This window comes from Cornus florida, unplaced genomic scaffold (assembly GCF_030987335.1).
Source record: "Cornus florida cultivar Cherokee Brave unplaced genomic scaffold, ASM3098733v1 CherokeeBrave_3.0.0_Hap2_Chr11, whole genome shotgun sequence".
Classification (NCBI taxonomy): Eukaryota; Viridiplantae; Streptophyta; class Magnoliopsida; order Cornales; family Cornaceae; genus Cornus; species Cornus florida.
The window spans coordinates 113346322-113361783 of record NW_026775581.1 but is presented as its reverse complement, the minus strand read 5'-3'; the positions used below and the strand labels follow the sequence as shown (position 1 = coordinate 113361783).

Sequence of the window (15462 nt, the reverse complement as noted above, 5' to 3'; positions counted from 1 at the left end):
TTCCTATTTCCTTTCAGCCAAACAAATCGTGTACTACTATATTGTGTTGTTACGCATAAAATAGCCACTTGATGAGAGCTGTGGGGATATAAAGACAAAAGCAAAAGTTGGGATTTAAAGCAGGGGTGGGGAAATAATTGTTGAATTTGAGAATTTGATCCGATTTGATTTGATTCATACGGATTGTTATATCTATGGATTGATGGTGAATTTAAAAAAAAATTAAATCTATAACTTACGAATTAAGTTATTAAAATTCAATCCGATTTGATTCGCGATATATATATATATATATATATATATATATATATATATATATAAAGAATGTATTACTTAATTTAAATAATTAATGATTATTTAATAGACTTTAAAAATGTATTAGTTAATAATTATTTATATATATGAATTAATATTGATAAATTAAAATTTTATTTATTGGGCTATAGGTAAAAAAATAAACAATATTAAACAATTTAGGAAAAACTCATTCTGCAGATTCAATCAAATCCGATCCATTATTTCATGAATCGGTGATGTAGGTGCAAAATTTCACTCAACCGATAATGATTGAGAAAAATAAAACAACTCACTCAAAAAGTAAAAATAAATAAGACCAGTGTATAGAGAAGCGTAGAATTACTTGGATCCCTTTATTGGAGGTCTGTGCCTCTATTTATATACAAAAGTTAGAAGAATTATGTAGGACTCGCGTTGCTTGTCCTCTAATTCTTTCCATATATCAATTTCTTTACAAATAGAATTCTTTCCTCTTTATAATTCTTCCCTTTCCGGATTTTCCTTACACAGAACTTACCTCCTTTGATGAATCATTTTCCTTGTAGGACCGGTTCCTTCTTTAAATGGACTTGGGCCGCATCTAACTTGGTACACATGCCTGCTGGCGTCTTGATTCGAGCTTTAGTAAAGCCCGTAGTTAGATAGCGGTAGTTTTGGGCTAATGACCAACTCAACTTGGGCTTTTGACGGAATGGGCTTTGACCTTTATTGAAGATAAAGTTATGACGTGGATTGCTCTTATTGGAGGGAGATTTTTCCCTCCACACATTGCCCCCAATTCCCTCTTTAATTGGATTGTGGCTCCTGTTAAAAAGGGAATTGAAGTTGCATGGTTGTCTTTTTTACCAAAAAACGTTTCGAAGATTGCCCATTGCCATTCTGCTTTAAGAGATTCTATAAGGGTTACTTTTGCTCTCACTACGTTTCTTGTATTCTTCACTCCGTCGTCTTATCAGGTTAGTTTTCCATCTTTTTCTCTTCGATCTTGCATTATGAGTACTTCGACTACTCCTAAACGTATAGATATCATAGATTCTGAGTCCACTCCCTCGTCTTCTCCTAATCTCATTAGGGTTCCCCCACCTAGGGTTTCGAACTTTCCTAAACCCGTAAGTGATTCGGCTAATCAGCCAGGTGCTTCTCCGATCCAGGCTGAAACATCCACTTCTGGGTCGGACAATATCCTCACTAAGGAAGAGAGGAGTGCAATTCTATCTATTCGTCGTATCCCGTTCTCCGTTGAATCCGTAATGGAAGAATTTGAGATTCCCGAGGGGATAGAAATCGCAGAGTACCCCAAAGGTGCTGATTTTTGCGCCGGCGAGGGCGTCGGAGAAGACGAGTTGCTCCTCTCTGTTGGGCATCTCAACGCTCTTAGGTTCCCCCTTCATCCCTTCTATCATTTAGTCTTCAACAAATTGGGGATTGCACCCCTGCAAGTAAACCCTAACTTCCTTTGAATAATCTCAGCACTCCTCATTCGCCGGTGGCAGGAGAGCCTTGACTTGACTCTGGCTGACTTGCTGATTACTTATTCTATTTCTAAGCATGGAACTGAACCTTATCGTTTCTTTTTCACTTCCCCCTTGCACCAAAGGATATGCACAGACCTTCCTACTTCTAAGAAGAAGTGGAAAAAGATGATGATATTTGTTAGAGGGAAATGGGCTGTGCCCCAATCGAGCAAACTCCCAATCTCTTGCAAGTTCGGAAAATTAGGTATAGAATATCCCCTTTTTCTTCATGAAGAGTGCTCGGGCTGTTTCCCATGTCGAGTCTTACTATTTCGATATATTTACGAGTTTCTTGGTATTTTTTCAGCAACATTTCCTTCTTCGGCTGCTAAAAAGAGAATTTCCTTCCTGGAAAAACGGGTCTGGAGCAACCCTCCCTCGATCGAGAGCTTACTCACTTCTACGAGTCTTAAAGCAGTTGCTTCCAGAGCTGTAGCCGCTGATCTCATGGACCTCTCACTTCCATCTTTTGACAGCTTCCCCATGTCTGAGGAAGAAAAACAGAGGGCTGAAGCCTTGAAGAGGAAAGCTGCAGAGAATGCTCCGTTAACTATACTGTGCACAAATGAGCAGGAAAAGGAGATTGATGAAGTCCCTTTGAACAAAAGGGCAAGGCTGAACTCCTCTTCAGCCGTGAAAAACAAGGGTGCTTCCAACCCAAAAAGCAAAGGGAAGAAAGCCGAAGAGGTTAACCCTGAGGATGAGGTCAACACTTACGTCCTTGCCGAGGCTGGAGCACCTTGGACTCCTTCCTTCTCGAGGGCTGACAAGTCCATCCTCCATGTTGGTGATTCTATGATCACTGACCCATCTGCAGCACTGGCCGTTGCTCGAGGAATGTGGCTCCCCAAGGATGAAGAAATTATTGGCAGAATGGGGCTGAAACAGTTACTCCCATCTGCTCCGTTCGAGCCATAGAAGTTTGCCCCGTCTTTCATTTCCATTGTCATAATTGCCTTACACACTTTCTTACATTGTTATTATCTCACAATGCAAGGCTTGTATCATACTATGGCCCTCTATGTCACTGCTGAGGCTCAGTCTCTTTCCCTTAAGAAGTTGGAGAAGGACTTCAGTAATTCTGAGAAGAAGACATCCCATGCCATTGCTAATGCACAAATTGCATACGAGGCTCGGGATGTTTACAAGAAGCGTTTGGCTGCCTCTGATGCCAAAGTTGAGTCGCTGGAGGCTGAAGTCCAGCGTTTGAGTGATGCCCTTAGTACCTGCACCATTGCAGGGAGGCAGATGCAGGGTCGTTACACAAGTTTGGTACGCTTATCTAGCGCCAAAGCATTCAGGTTTGGCTTCAATCAGGGTTCAGGGGAAAAGACAACAGATCTCGAGGCTTTTGATACCCAAATGGGAGTGTCGTTCCCTTATGATGAGGGTCCAAAAACTCAAGAAGCTGAAGTTCTTTTTGCCGAGATGGTGAAACCTCATCCTGAGGTCCCTTCAGCTCTAAGTGTCTCTACTCTTGCAACTGGCCCATCAAATCCTCCACCTGCAAGTTCAGCTGTGGTAGATGCTTTTGAATCTACCTCGTTTAATCCGAAGAGGAAGTAGGATCGAGTAATATATTTTTATTTTTTATTTTTTTAATGAAACAACATTGGGAATGAATGATATATCCACGTTTCTTTAAGCTGTGTCATTTTTATTCTGCTTTGACTGAGTATGTTTGTATGCTTTTAATATTGCACACACTTTGTCAAATGAGGTTATTTCTAAGGAAAGTACCCTGCCTGAGAGTTCCGAAGCAAAATAAATAAAATGTGAAGAATAGATCTCCTCTAATGGTTTATCTGATAATAAAGGATTGTTTTTCCCTTTGGTGATTTAACCGTTAAGAGAACTCTTCTTGAAACGGATTTGTGTGAGCAAGTATATTTATACTTGTTTTTTCTTATAGTTTTTCAATGTGGGACAATCTCGTGGCTTATATTACTGAACTTAGAATTAGTGAATATGAGCGTAAGAGTTAGGTTTGCCGAGCCGGACGCTTAGGGTCCGAGGCGAATGAATTACTCCCTGGCGCTGAGCCTGAGGGGAGGTTGGTTTGTCGAGCCGGACGCTTAGGGTTCAAGGCGAATGAATTACTCCTCGGCGTTGAGCCTAAAGGGAGGTTTGTTTGCCGAGCCGGACACTTAGGGTCCGAGGCGAATGAATTACTCCTCGGTGCTGAGCCTGAGGGGAGGTTTGTTTGCCGAGCCGGACACTTAGGGTCCGAGGCGAATGAATTACTCCTCGGTGCTGAGCCTGAGGGGAGGTTTGTCGAGCCGGACACTTAGGGTCCGAGGCGAATGAATTACTCCCCGGCGCTGAGCATGAGGGGAGGTTTGCCGAGCCGGACACTTAGGGTCCGAGGCGAATGAATTACTCCCCTGCGCTAATCCTGAGGGGAGGTTGGTTTGCCGAGCCGGACGCTTAGGGTCTGAGGCGAATGAATCACTCCCCGGCGCTGAGCCTGAGGGGAGGTTTGTTGAGCCGGACACTTAGGGTCCGAGGCGAATGAATTACACCCCGGCGCTGAGCCTGAGGGGAGGTTTGCCGAGTCGGACGCTTAGGATCCGAGGTGAATGAATTACTCCCCAGCGCTGAGCCTGAGGGGAGGTTTGCCGAGCCAGACGCTTAGGGTCCGAGGCGAATGAATTATTCCCCGGCGTTGAGCCTGAGGGGAGGTTTTGTTTATATTTTTTCTCAAACAACTTATCATGAGGCTGAGGATTCAAAAATGATAATAGGCCAAGAAAGCGAGTAACAGTGGCTGTGAAGTTTCCTATTTGTTGACTTTGGAGACTTTCCTCCTCCATTGATACTCCCATCATGGCAACCAAATGTAGTGGACTACGCATATATTAATCGCATTTCTTTTCTATTTCTATCCGATGTGGGACATAGACTAAATTTTGTTAAAAAGGTCAGTGTAAGGAATGCCTTTGGTATTGAGCTTGACAGCCTTAAATACCAGTGGGCCCTCCTTACACCGCAATTAACTATTTGAATATTCCCATATATAATAGAATGTAGCACATATTTTTTTGTCGATGTGGGATAGAAAGTTTTAAACATAGGCCATAACTTATGTTTTGTTTTTTTTCTTAAAAATCATTGTGACGAATGCCTTTTTTTAACAGCCTACTTCTAACATTGCTTTGCATAAAAATTGCATAGTGCGACTTGGCATGCATAAAAGTTGCAAAATCATAGAGTAGTATGGCTCCCATTTTTATGGAAAGAAATAAATAAAGTAGAATTGTACTGAATATGATAGAAGTAAAAATAAAGAAAAGTTTGGCTGACTGTGGACATACTTAGCCTTATTTGTGAAGAATTTGTAGCAAAATTGACAAACTTATCTAATGGAAATACCTTTTAAGGTGTATTGCGTTCCAAGGACGCGCAATGGGACGCCCGTCAGCTTCGGCCAAACGATATGCTCTTTTCCCCACTACTTCGGTAACCCTGTAGGGTCCGGTCCAATTAGGTTCCAGTTTCTTTACATGAGCTGTTTCTTGCTTCAAAACCCAATCACCTACCACAAAGCTCCTGAATCTGACGCGTTTGTTATAACTGTTGCGCAGCTGTTGCTGATATGAAGCAAGCCTAATTGCTGCAGCATCCCTTTTTTCGTCCAGGAGATCGAGACTATGTTCGAGCTGCTGACTATTGTTTCCTTCAAGCAATAAGAATGTCCGAAGGGTCAGAACTGCCGCTTCGGTTGGGATCACAGCTTCAGATCCATAAGCCATGGCAAAGGGACTCTCTCCCGCAGGCCGCCGCGGTGTGGTTCGGTGCACCCAAAGCACCTGAGGGAGATTCTCGTACCATTTCGTTTTGAGTTTCTCCAATTTCTTCTTTAAACAACTGAAAATTGTCCAATTAGTTATTTCAGCTTGTCCATTCCCTTGTGGATGACTAACCGCAGCTAACTTTTGTACAATTCCATGCTCAGCAAAGAATTTTCTTGTACTTCTATTATCGAGGTTCTTACCATTGTCCATCATAATGACTTTTGGGACCCCAAACCGGCAAATGATGTTGTTCCAAAGGAAACTTTTTACCTGCTTATGGGTCACACTTGAGTAGGCCTCGGCTTCTACCCATTTAGTGAAATAATCTGTAGCCAGTAGCACGTACTCCTTTTTTTCCACAGTCTTGGGTAACGGGCCCACCATATCAATCCCCCATTGTGTGAATGGCCATGGATTCGCCATTGCGTGCAAATCTTCGGCAGGCTGATGCTTCATAGGACCGTAACGTTGACATTTGTCACACCTTCGTGTATACTCTTCTGCATTCCGGGACAAGTACGGCCAGAAGTAACCTTGAGTCAGGACTTTATGCGCGAGGGATCTGCCCCCGGAATGGTTACCACAATCTCCGTCATGGATTTGTCTCAACACCACAAGAGCCTCAGTAGGGCTTAAACATTTCAGGTAAGGACCTGAAAATGACTTTCGGTATAACTGATTGTTAATGATGGCATATTTAGCTGCGGTGATACGGAGCTTCCGTGTTTTGGACTTCTGGTCTGGAAGAACCCCATGCTTGAGGTAAGCTTCCAATGGATCAATCCAGCATGGTTTTCGAGGAATAACTGGAATTACCATTACTTCCTGCGGAGGATTAATGCTGGGCTCATCCAGAACGTCAATCGGCACAATCCGAATCAGATCTCATTTGAAGATGACGCTGATATGGCCAATTGATCTGCTTCAGCATTTTCAACACGAGGTACTTGATAGAATTCGATTTGATCGAATCCCCGTGCAACGTTCTTTACAGCTTCTTTATATGCTTTCATTCTTTCCTCTTTGGGATGGTACTGACCTGTCACTTGATTTATAACAAGTTGTGAGTCACTAAAAACCTTTAAGCAACGTACCTGGAGACTGCTAGCCAACCGAAGACCAGTAAGTAATGCCTCGTATTCGGCCTTATTGTTCGTAGCTGGGAACTTCAAACAGATAGATTGCTACAGCTTGGTGCCTTCGGGAGTTGACATTACAACGCCTACTCCTGCACTTGCTTGATTCGAGGAACCATCGACTCGAAGTTCCCACTGTGGTTCTGGGTGTGCCGACTCTTCAGGAGTATCTTCATACTCAAGAAGGAAATCCGCTACGGCTTGTCCTTTATGCGACACCTTTGGCTTATAGGTTATGTCGAAGGAACTAAGCTCGATAGCCCACTTGGTAATTATCCTAGATAAATCAGGCTTAGAGAGTAGACCCCGTATGGGATAGTTGGTGAGTACCACAATGCTATGAGATCCAAAATAATGCCGAAGCTTCCTCTTGGCGTAGATCAAAGCTAAAATAACTTTTTTTGTTTTACTATATCGCGTCTCCGCATCTGTCATGGTCTTACTTGTGTAGAAGATTGGATATTGCCTCTTTCCTTCGTTTCTAATCAATGCTGCACTTGTCGATGAATTAGAAATTGCCAAGTACATAATAAGAACCTCCCTGGGTTTTGGAGCGGATAAAATGGGTAGTTCAGCCATGTAACCTTTCAACCGACTGAGGGCCTCTTGCTGCTGAGGTCCCCATATATCTTTATTCTTGGATCGTATAGCATCGAAGAATAGTTTGCACTTATCTGACAATCGGGATATAAATCGGCTGAGTGTTGCGATCCGACCAGTAAGTACCTGCACCTCCTTGCGATTTTTTGGTTCCTGATTCTGGATGAGGGCTTTAGCCTGAGCTGGACTTACCTCTATCCCTCTTTTATTCACTATGTGTAATACCCCGATAATTTTAAAGGATTTATTAATTAGGATTAATTATTTTATTTTATTTTTCAATGATTTATTTTATTTTATTGAGTGCTAGATTAATTATCTTATTTTAATTAAGTTATATTTCGTGATTATGTATGATAATTGATTGTTTGTGTGGTTGATTATTGATTGAATTATTGGTGTGCTGATTTTATTGGTATTGTATGACTTAGTTGTAAATTCTTGTTTGTTTATGTGCTTCATGTAATTAGTTATTTTAATTTCTGTATTTAATTAATTATCTTATTTATTTAAATTAATTGGATTGGGCTTAAGGAAAGTTGGACCAAAAGATGTGGTCTTGGGCTTGTATGAAACCTTATTGGGTTAATTAATGAAGGTCCGTGGTTATTTAATTATTTAAATGATCACTTTTGTATCAATTATATATATATATATATATATATATATATATATATATATATAATTATATATAAATATAATTAATTAATAATTGTTATGGAAAGATATATATATAGATATATATTTATTGATATTTATAAGTATATATGATTTAATTAACTAATGAGTTAATTATGGAAGGAATATATATTTATATATAATATATGTTTATAGATATAAATTATTTAAAGGTTATTTCTTTAATTCATAATACTAGTTGGAATAGGATTTATAAGTATATATGATTTAATTAACTAATGAGTTAATTATGGAAGGAATATATATTTATATATAATATATGTTTATAGATATAAATTATTTAAAGGTTATTTCTTTAATTCATAATACTAGTTGGAATAGGATTTATAAGTATATATGATTTAATTAACTAATGAGTTAATTATGGAAGGAATATATATTTATATATAATATATGTTTATAGATATAAATTATTTAAAGGTTATTATTTTAATTCATAATACTAGTTGGAATAGGATTTGGAATTTAAGGTGTATAAAAATACACATAAGGCTTTAGGGTTAAAGGTTTTACACGTTAGAAAAATAAAACAGACAGAGAGAGAGGAAGAAGAAGGGCTGACAAGGAGGAGGTCGGATCTGAAAAGGAGGACGTCGGAATTGGAAGAGATAATTAAAGCTTAAAGCGTCGGTTTCGTTTCGAAACCTTCAGGCGAGTTTTCTCTAACTTTCCTCTTAGAACTCATAAGGATTTCACCTGAGTATCAAGGCTTTAATTAAATTTATTTGTTTAAAAATTATGGTTAGATCGAAATAATTAAAAAGTATAAACTATTATATTTGATTTTTAGATTATTGGATTTTAATTGATATATATAGGTGTTATGTATATTTTAAAATCAATCTATAGGTGGATTTGTGACCCAAGAGAGTTAATTATGGTTTCTTTATTTTCTAGAATTGTTCTGTAATTTTCTGGAATTTTTCGGATATTTTTAGGAATTTATTAGGATTTATTTTCCTATTATTTGTTAGGAAAATAATTATATATATATATATATATATATATATACTAGGTAACTGGGAGCGGCGGCACAATAAAGAATTGATCCAGTGCGGCGCGGTGTAGGATAATAGGGTGTATACGCCAATTAGGGCCATTTGATTAATTAAACTTATGTGAATTGATATGGTGCATCGCGGCGCATAAAACTTTGGTGCGCATGTGTATCTGGACCATAGAAGTGGTCTGGTCAACTATGGGATTATTTGGTGTATTGCAGACCATGAGAAGATGGTGCACTCGCTGATCTGGACCTTAGATCTATTATAGTTAATAGAAAATAATCTAGTGTGAGCGTGTTCATTTGCGCACTCATTTATGACCATTGGATGCGGCATAAAGGAAGTGATGGATTCAGTGTGGTGAGCTCACAGTAGTGTTTGAGCTTAGCCAATTATTTTGTCTGTTTGTGACATAAAATTAAAACGGTCATAACTTAGTCATCTTAAATCGAAATTGGGTCATTCTTGAGCTCAAATTCAAGGATTTTTCGTCTTCTTTCCAATGGTACCAATTTCATTATCAGATTCCCATCCTACTAGGAGATATTTATGTTTTAGTGAGAAAGTGTCGGAAAACTATTTAAACCAATATGGAGTATTTAAAGGAAACTATTTCTGACATATTTAGTTGCACTAATTTGTGTAAATATAATAAATTAATAATTTGTTATGGAAGGAAGTGTGTGTGTGTATATATATATATATATATATATATATATAATTATTTATATATGGGTATATATAGTTTAATTTGTCTATGAGTTGTATGGAAGGATGAATATATATATATATATATATATATATGTATGTATGTATGTATGTATATTGATTTTAAATAATCAAGGATTATTAAAGAAGGTGTTAAACACATATATACATTAAATAACATATGTGTAGGTATATATATATATAAATCATTGAAGATGATTAATATTATCATTCTTATTTGGCATATCTTAATAGGCTGGTTGTTAAATTAATGATATGCGTATAATATGCATGTGATGGCTATGTATGATTTAGCGTGTTGTTAATTTTAAAGTTAATTCATGGTTAAAGTGTGGGCATGGATGAATTGTCAAATGATTAAATATATTACCTAAATATTTGTATGAATAGAATACATATATGGAAAGTATGGATGAATTGCTAATTAAATGTATGAATAAATATACCTGTGGAGGCATGGTTGAATTGCCAATGTATAAATATACATACACGGAGGCATGGTTGAATTGCCAATGTATAAATAAATATACTTATGGATGCATGGTTGAATTACCAATATATAAATAAAAATATTTACAATGGCATGGTTGATTTGCCAAAGCATAATTACGTTGTTATGTGTTAGATGATTAAAATATCATCTATGGTTGTTGTATGTATGGATTGGATTAGGGTTAGATATTCTTAAATGAGAATAGTTTAGTACTTACTGGTTAGTGTATTATTTTCCATTAATAAAATAATATTGGGGAAGACGTGGATGATTTGTCAAAACTTGGATTTTGGATATGTGATTTAAACAATTTAAATCATCATCGGGTTGGGATTAAATAGAGTATTTCTTTTATTATAATTTGTTGTTTAAATGATTAGACAACTGATTAGGATGGGATTAAGGTCAAAGGAGTTTTTATAAAATGAAATGGTAGATTGGTCTAGGTATGAATATTATTTTAATAATTATTTAATAGGTATGGAAATTTAATAAACCTATTAATGGATGTGATTAGTATAGTATATATAATTATATATAGACATGTATATCGTGCTTTATTAAAGTTAAAACTTTATTAGGTTTGGTTTTGATCAGAGATGATCTGCTTATTGGTTTTCAGAGGCCTGGTAGAGTGAACTTGCTCGTAGGGTTTAACCCACGATTTATTTTTCAGGTTATTAGAGGTTTCAGTCTCGAGGTTGAGGATCCGCAGCTGGGAGACTGTCATTCGTCTATTCATCTTGTGTACTTTTAAATAGTATTGGATTATTGGATAATGTTTAAGGGGTCCTTGAGTTATGGGATTTCCGAATTGTAATTGTTGGAGAATCATTAAGTAATATTTATTTATTAGTTTTCTTCAGCGGTTTATTTATTCTTTATTATTCATCTTTGTATTCTGTGCTTGTTAAATACTTAAATTGTTTTGATATCCCTTGATTTTGTGCGCGGACTTGATCAATCCGTGTTCCAAAATTAGGGGGTATCACACTATGTGGCCGAGGAATTGACCTGATGATACCGCGAATGAGCACTTTGAGGGATTCAACTTCATGTTGTACTTCTTCAAAGTATTGAAAACTTCCTGTAGATGCTTCGGATGATCTTCTTTCATCACACTTTTAACCACCATGTCATCTATATATGCTTCAACTGTCTTTCCCAGCAGATTATCGAATATCTTGTCGACAAGGCGTTGATAAGTAGCTCCAACATTCTTCAGTCCGAAGGGCATGACCCTGTAACAATAAGTCCCCTTTTCTGTAATAAAAGCCGTTTTTTCTTCATCTTCGGGGTCCATAGGAATCTGATTGTATCCCGAATATGCATCTAGGAATGTCAACCTCTCGTAGCCGGTGGTAGCATCAACCATCTGGTCTATCTTGGGCAGAGGGTAGCTATCTTTAAGGCAGGCTTTGTTGAGGTTGGTATAATCTACACAAACCCTCCACTTTCCATTCTTCTTTTGTACGACTACCACGTTCGACAACCACTGCGGATATTGTACTTCTCGAATGAAACCTGCTTGCAATAATTTGTTTACTTCTTCAGCTATAATGTGATTGCGTTCAGGGGCAAACCTTCGGTGTTTCTGCTTGACCGGTTTGAACTCCGGATCCACCTTTAGGCTATAATAGGAAACTGTGGGATCGATCCCTACCATGTCCGAGTGATCCCATGCAAAGGCATCTGCATTGCTCTGGATGACATCAATTAATGCTTCCTTTTCTTTTGATGTAGAAGAAGAGCCTAGATAAGTAACCTTCTGAGGGTCGCCGAAGATAACTTCCACGGCTTCGAGGGTCTCCTCGGTGGATTTCGCAATTTCCTCTTCCTCATTTCCCTTAAGATACTTGGGCAGTGGGCTCTGTAATTGCTATTTGGGTCCAGTTTTGGAAGCCTCACCTGGTTGCTGTTGAGTCGACATCCTTTTCGCCTCAACCTGTGTCAGCATATAGCATTCCTTCGCTGTGACTTGATCGCCCCACAGATTAATTACTTCTTTCCCGTCTAGAGATAAACACCGCATCACCTGGTGGAGGGTGGACGGAACTCCTTTCATCCGATGTATCCAACCTTTTCCCATGATGAGATTGTAAGAATGATGAATTTCTGTTAAAACAAAGTTCTCCTTCAGAGTCCTCTTCGCCGCGGTTACGGACAAGTCTATTACTCCAAGGGGATCTACTCTTGTGCCATCGAATCCCATCAACGGGCTAGAGGTAGGTCGAATAGATGATGACATGATCTCTTAACTGATCAAAGACCGTCTTTGTGATTATGTTAGCGCTACTTCTTGAATCTACCAAAACCCTCCTGATCATACAATTGGCCACTAAAAGACTAATGACCAATGGATCCTCGTGGGGGAGTTGCACTCTGGATAGGTCGCCATCTCTGAATCCAATATTAATGCTACCATAATTGATAGCATTGACCAAGGATATCTTCCTGAGTTTGTGGGTCGCCCTCAATCTGGACCTGTACACCTTCTCGGACTCCTGATCATCTTCAGACCTACCATGTATTGCATGGATGACTTTTACTTGCGTACCTTCTACCTTGCGAGGATAGACCTCGCGGGGCTTTGCATGCTCCTTTGTCATGAGGTAATCCGTCAACTCACCTCTGGCGATCATATTCTCCACTTGTCGCCTGAGGGATCGGCAATCGTTGGTTGAATGCCCATAATCTCGATGATGAGCGCAATGCTTGCTTTTGTCCCTTTGTTCCAGGGGTTGCTTTATTGGCTGCGGAATTGTGAACTTCGTCTTATTCTCTTGGAAGAGCCGAGCCAAGGTAGTTCGGAGAGGTGTAAACCCTTCCTCTACCCTTTGCCTTTTTTCAGGTGCCTGAAATGTTGGCTTTTTTGAATCTTTGGAGTTGGGATTCTTTCTCGAGGCTTGTTTTTCACTGTTACGAGGGTAGCGTGTTGCGCTTGGTGGGCTATATTTTCCTCAAGCCGAATGTAGATCTGGGCTCTGGCATTGAGAGTCTGCATGTTGGGAGGAGAATACTTGAGTAGGGAAGTGTGGAACTTCGTCCCCTGAATCATTGCAAGTTTAAATGTCTCTATAGCAGTTGCGGGATGACAATCCGCTATTTCTGATGCCTCCATGTTGAATCTTGATAAGAAATCCTGCAATGTTTCCCCCCTTTTCTGCCTTACGGTGAAGAGGCTGGCAATGCTTTTCTTTTGCTTTTTATTTCCGCAATACTGTGCCAGGAACATGGTGCATAGAGTTACGTAATTTGGGATGGATTTATGCGGTCTATTCCTGAACCACTCTAGTGCTGCTCCTATCAAACTGGTAGGAAAAACTCTGCACATCCAAGGGTCATTACGATCATCCAAAGCCATCTTTTGAGCATAATGATCTAGGTGCCGAGAAGGATCCCCTGTTCCATCAAACTGGGTAAGGCATGGTGAATTTCTTGGGCCTCTCTACCAGATACACATCGTCAGTGAAAGGAGTTTTGATCAAAGAATTTTTGTGTTCTCTAGCCATCTCGGCAGGTGTTTGAATCTTCAGGATTCTCTTCTCGTCAAAGGCATCCTGAACACCTGCACCATCTGGGATTCCATTGGACCACACCGTAAGCTTATGGCTGGATTCGACTTGCTCATCCTTCGTGCGACGAGGGACGTTATCTGAAGCCACAGCCTCGGGTCTTGCCTTCCGTTGCTGCTGAACCTCATTCGGCTGAACCTCATTGGGTCGTGCCCCATTAGGTGGAACCCCATCAGGCAGAAGTCTAGTAATCGGAGGAATATTCTGACTAGGGGGTGTTGCTGTGTCACCCACTGGTGGCTGCGGTGCCAACTGGGCCAGCGTTGTTTACAGAGCGTTATTCTGCTGTTGAAGCAAGGCGATCTAAGCTACGCTTGCTTCGTTTGCCTGACGAAGTACGTCAAATTGGTGCAGAAACTCTTCACGCATCTTTTGCATTAACTCCGTCTGTTGATCTGCCGAAGATCCTCTGTTCGACATTCTGGACGGTTAGCTACAGGATTCACTTGTGAAACAAAAACAAGAATGGGAATATATTTGCACACGATTCACATAGACGACTCCAAAGTGTAGGTGCAAAATTTCACTCAACCGATAATGATTGAGAAAAATAAAACAACTCACTCAAAAAGTAAAAATAAATAAGAACAGTGTATAGAGAAGCGTATAATTGTTTGGATCCCTTTATTGGAGGTCTGGGCCTCTATTTATATACAAAAGTTAGAAGAATTATGGTAGGACTTGCGTTGCTTGTCCTCTAATTCTTTCCATATATCAATTTCTTTACAAATAGAATTATTTCCTCTTTATAATTCTTTCCTTTCTAGATTTTCCTTACACAGAACTTACCTCCTTTGATGAATCCTTTTCCTTGTAGGACCGGTTCCTTCTTTAAATGGACTTGGGCCGTATCTAACTTGGTACACATGCCTGCTGGCGTCTTGATTCGAGCTTTAGTAAAGCCCGTAGTTAGATAGCGGTAGTTTTGGGCTAATGACCAACTCAACTCGGGCTTCTGACGGAATGGGCTTTGACCTTTATTAAAGATAAAGTTATGACGTGGATTGCTCTTAGTGGAGGGAGATTTTTCCCTCCACAGGTGACAAATTAGAATTTTTCTAATCCGTTGAAAACGGATCGGATTAGGATTCCTAATCCGTTTTTCGATCCCATTTGTTACCACCCCTGGTTGAAAGAGTGAGTAAATTTATTTCTCATAACAAAGTAAACAAGGGGTAAAATTTGGTTAATTGGATATTTATTTCAAAATTTTGGAACTACAGAGACGAGGATGTAATTATCATGTTTTTTCTTTTCAAAAGTGCTAAAGTTTGAGGGTGTAGGGATAAAGTTTAAAAATCCTCCAACAAATCTATTTTTATAATTACTTTGTATTCTTACAATGAGTGGTTTTAGTAATATTAATTTTCAAAATTAACCATAGAGAGAGTGGTTTTTAGTATTTAGAAAGCTGGTAAGTGTAATGGGTAGACACTTGTCTATTTATCCAAAAGGTTAAATTCTCCATACTAACCCATTTATACCAAATCACTTTTCCATCCAAATCCGATGTGGGACAAATATTCCCTTGTAAAATTCCCCCACCCGAACTCTTTGTGGCTTTCGGGTTAGGCGTGCCAGGGACTGGGTCTAGTTCTGATACCAATTATAAGACGCTTAC

The 15462-nt window shown here is 39.1% G+C and overlaps 2 protein-coding genes across 2 annotated transcripts; both read right to left on the bottom strand.

Moving 5' to 3' along the window:
* Positions 1-12145: 12145 nt before the first annotated feature.
* On the bottom strand, positions 12146-12478 carry LOC132281888 (uncharacterized). Its single transcript, XM_059783547.1, has one exon. It carries the CDS (start codon positions 12476-12478, stop codon positions 12146-12148), a length of 333 nt encoding a protein of 110 aa, XP_059639530.1.
* A 7-nt stretch (positions 12479-12485) lies between these two features.
* On the bottom strand, positions 12486-13630 carry LOC132281887 (uncharacterized). Its single transcript, XM_059783546.1, has 2 exons — positions 13190-13630; positions 12486-13121 (listed from the first exon to the last, which is right to left on the bottom strand). Exons 1-2 carry the CDS (start codon positions 13628-13630, stop codon positions 12486-12488), a joined length of 1077 nt encoding a protein of 358 aa, XP_059639529.1.
* Between the last annotated feature and the right edge of the window lie 1832 nt (positions 13631-15462).

Coding starts and splice junctions, on each gene's coding strand:
- LOC132281888 (XM_059783547.1), bottom strand. CDS start 12,478: ATGGGATTCGATGGCACAAGAGTAGATCCCCTTGGAGTAATAGACTTG.
- LOC132281887 (XM_059783546.1), bottom strand. CDS start 13,630: ATGGCTTTGGATGATCGTAATGACCCTTGGATGTGCAGAGTTTTTCCT. Junction 13,122..13,189: donor AAGCGCAACACGCTACCCTC/GTAACAGTGAAA, acceptor CCAACATTTCAG/GCACCTGAAAAAAGGCAAAG.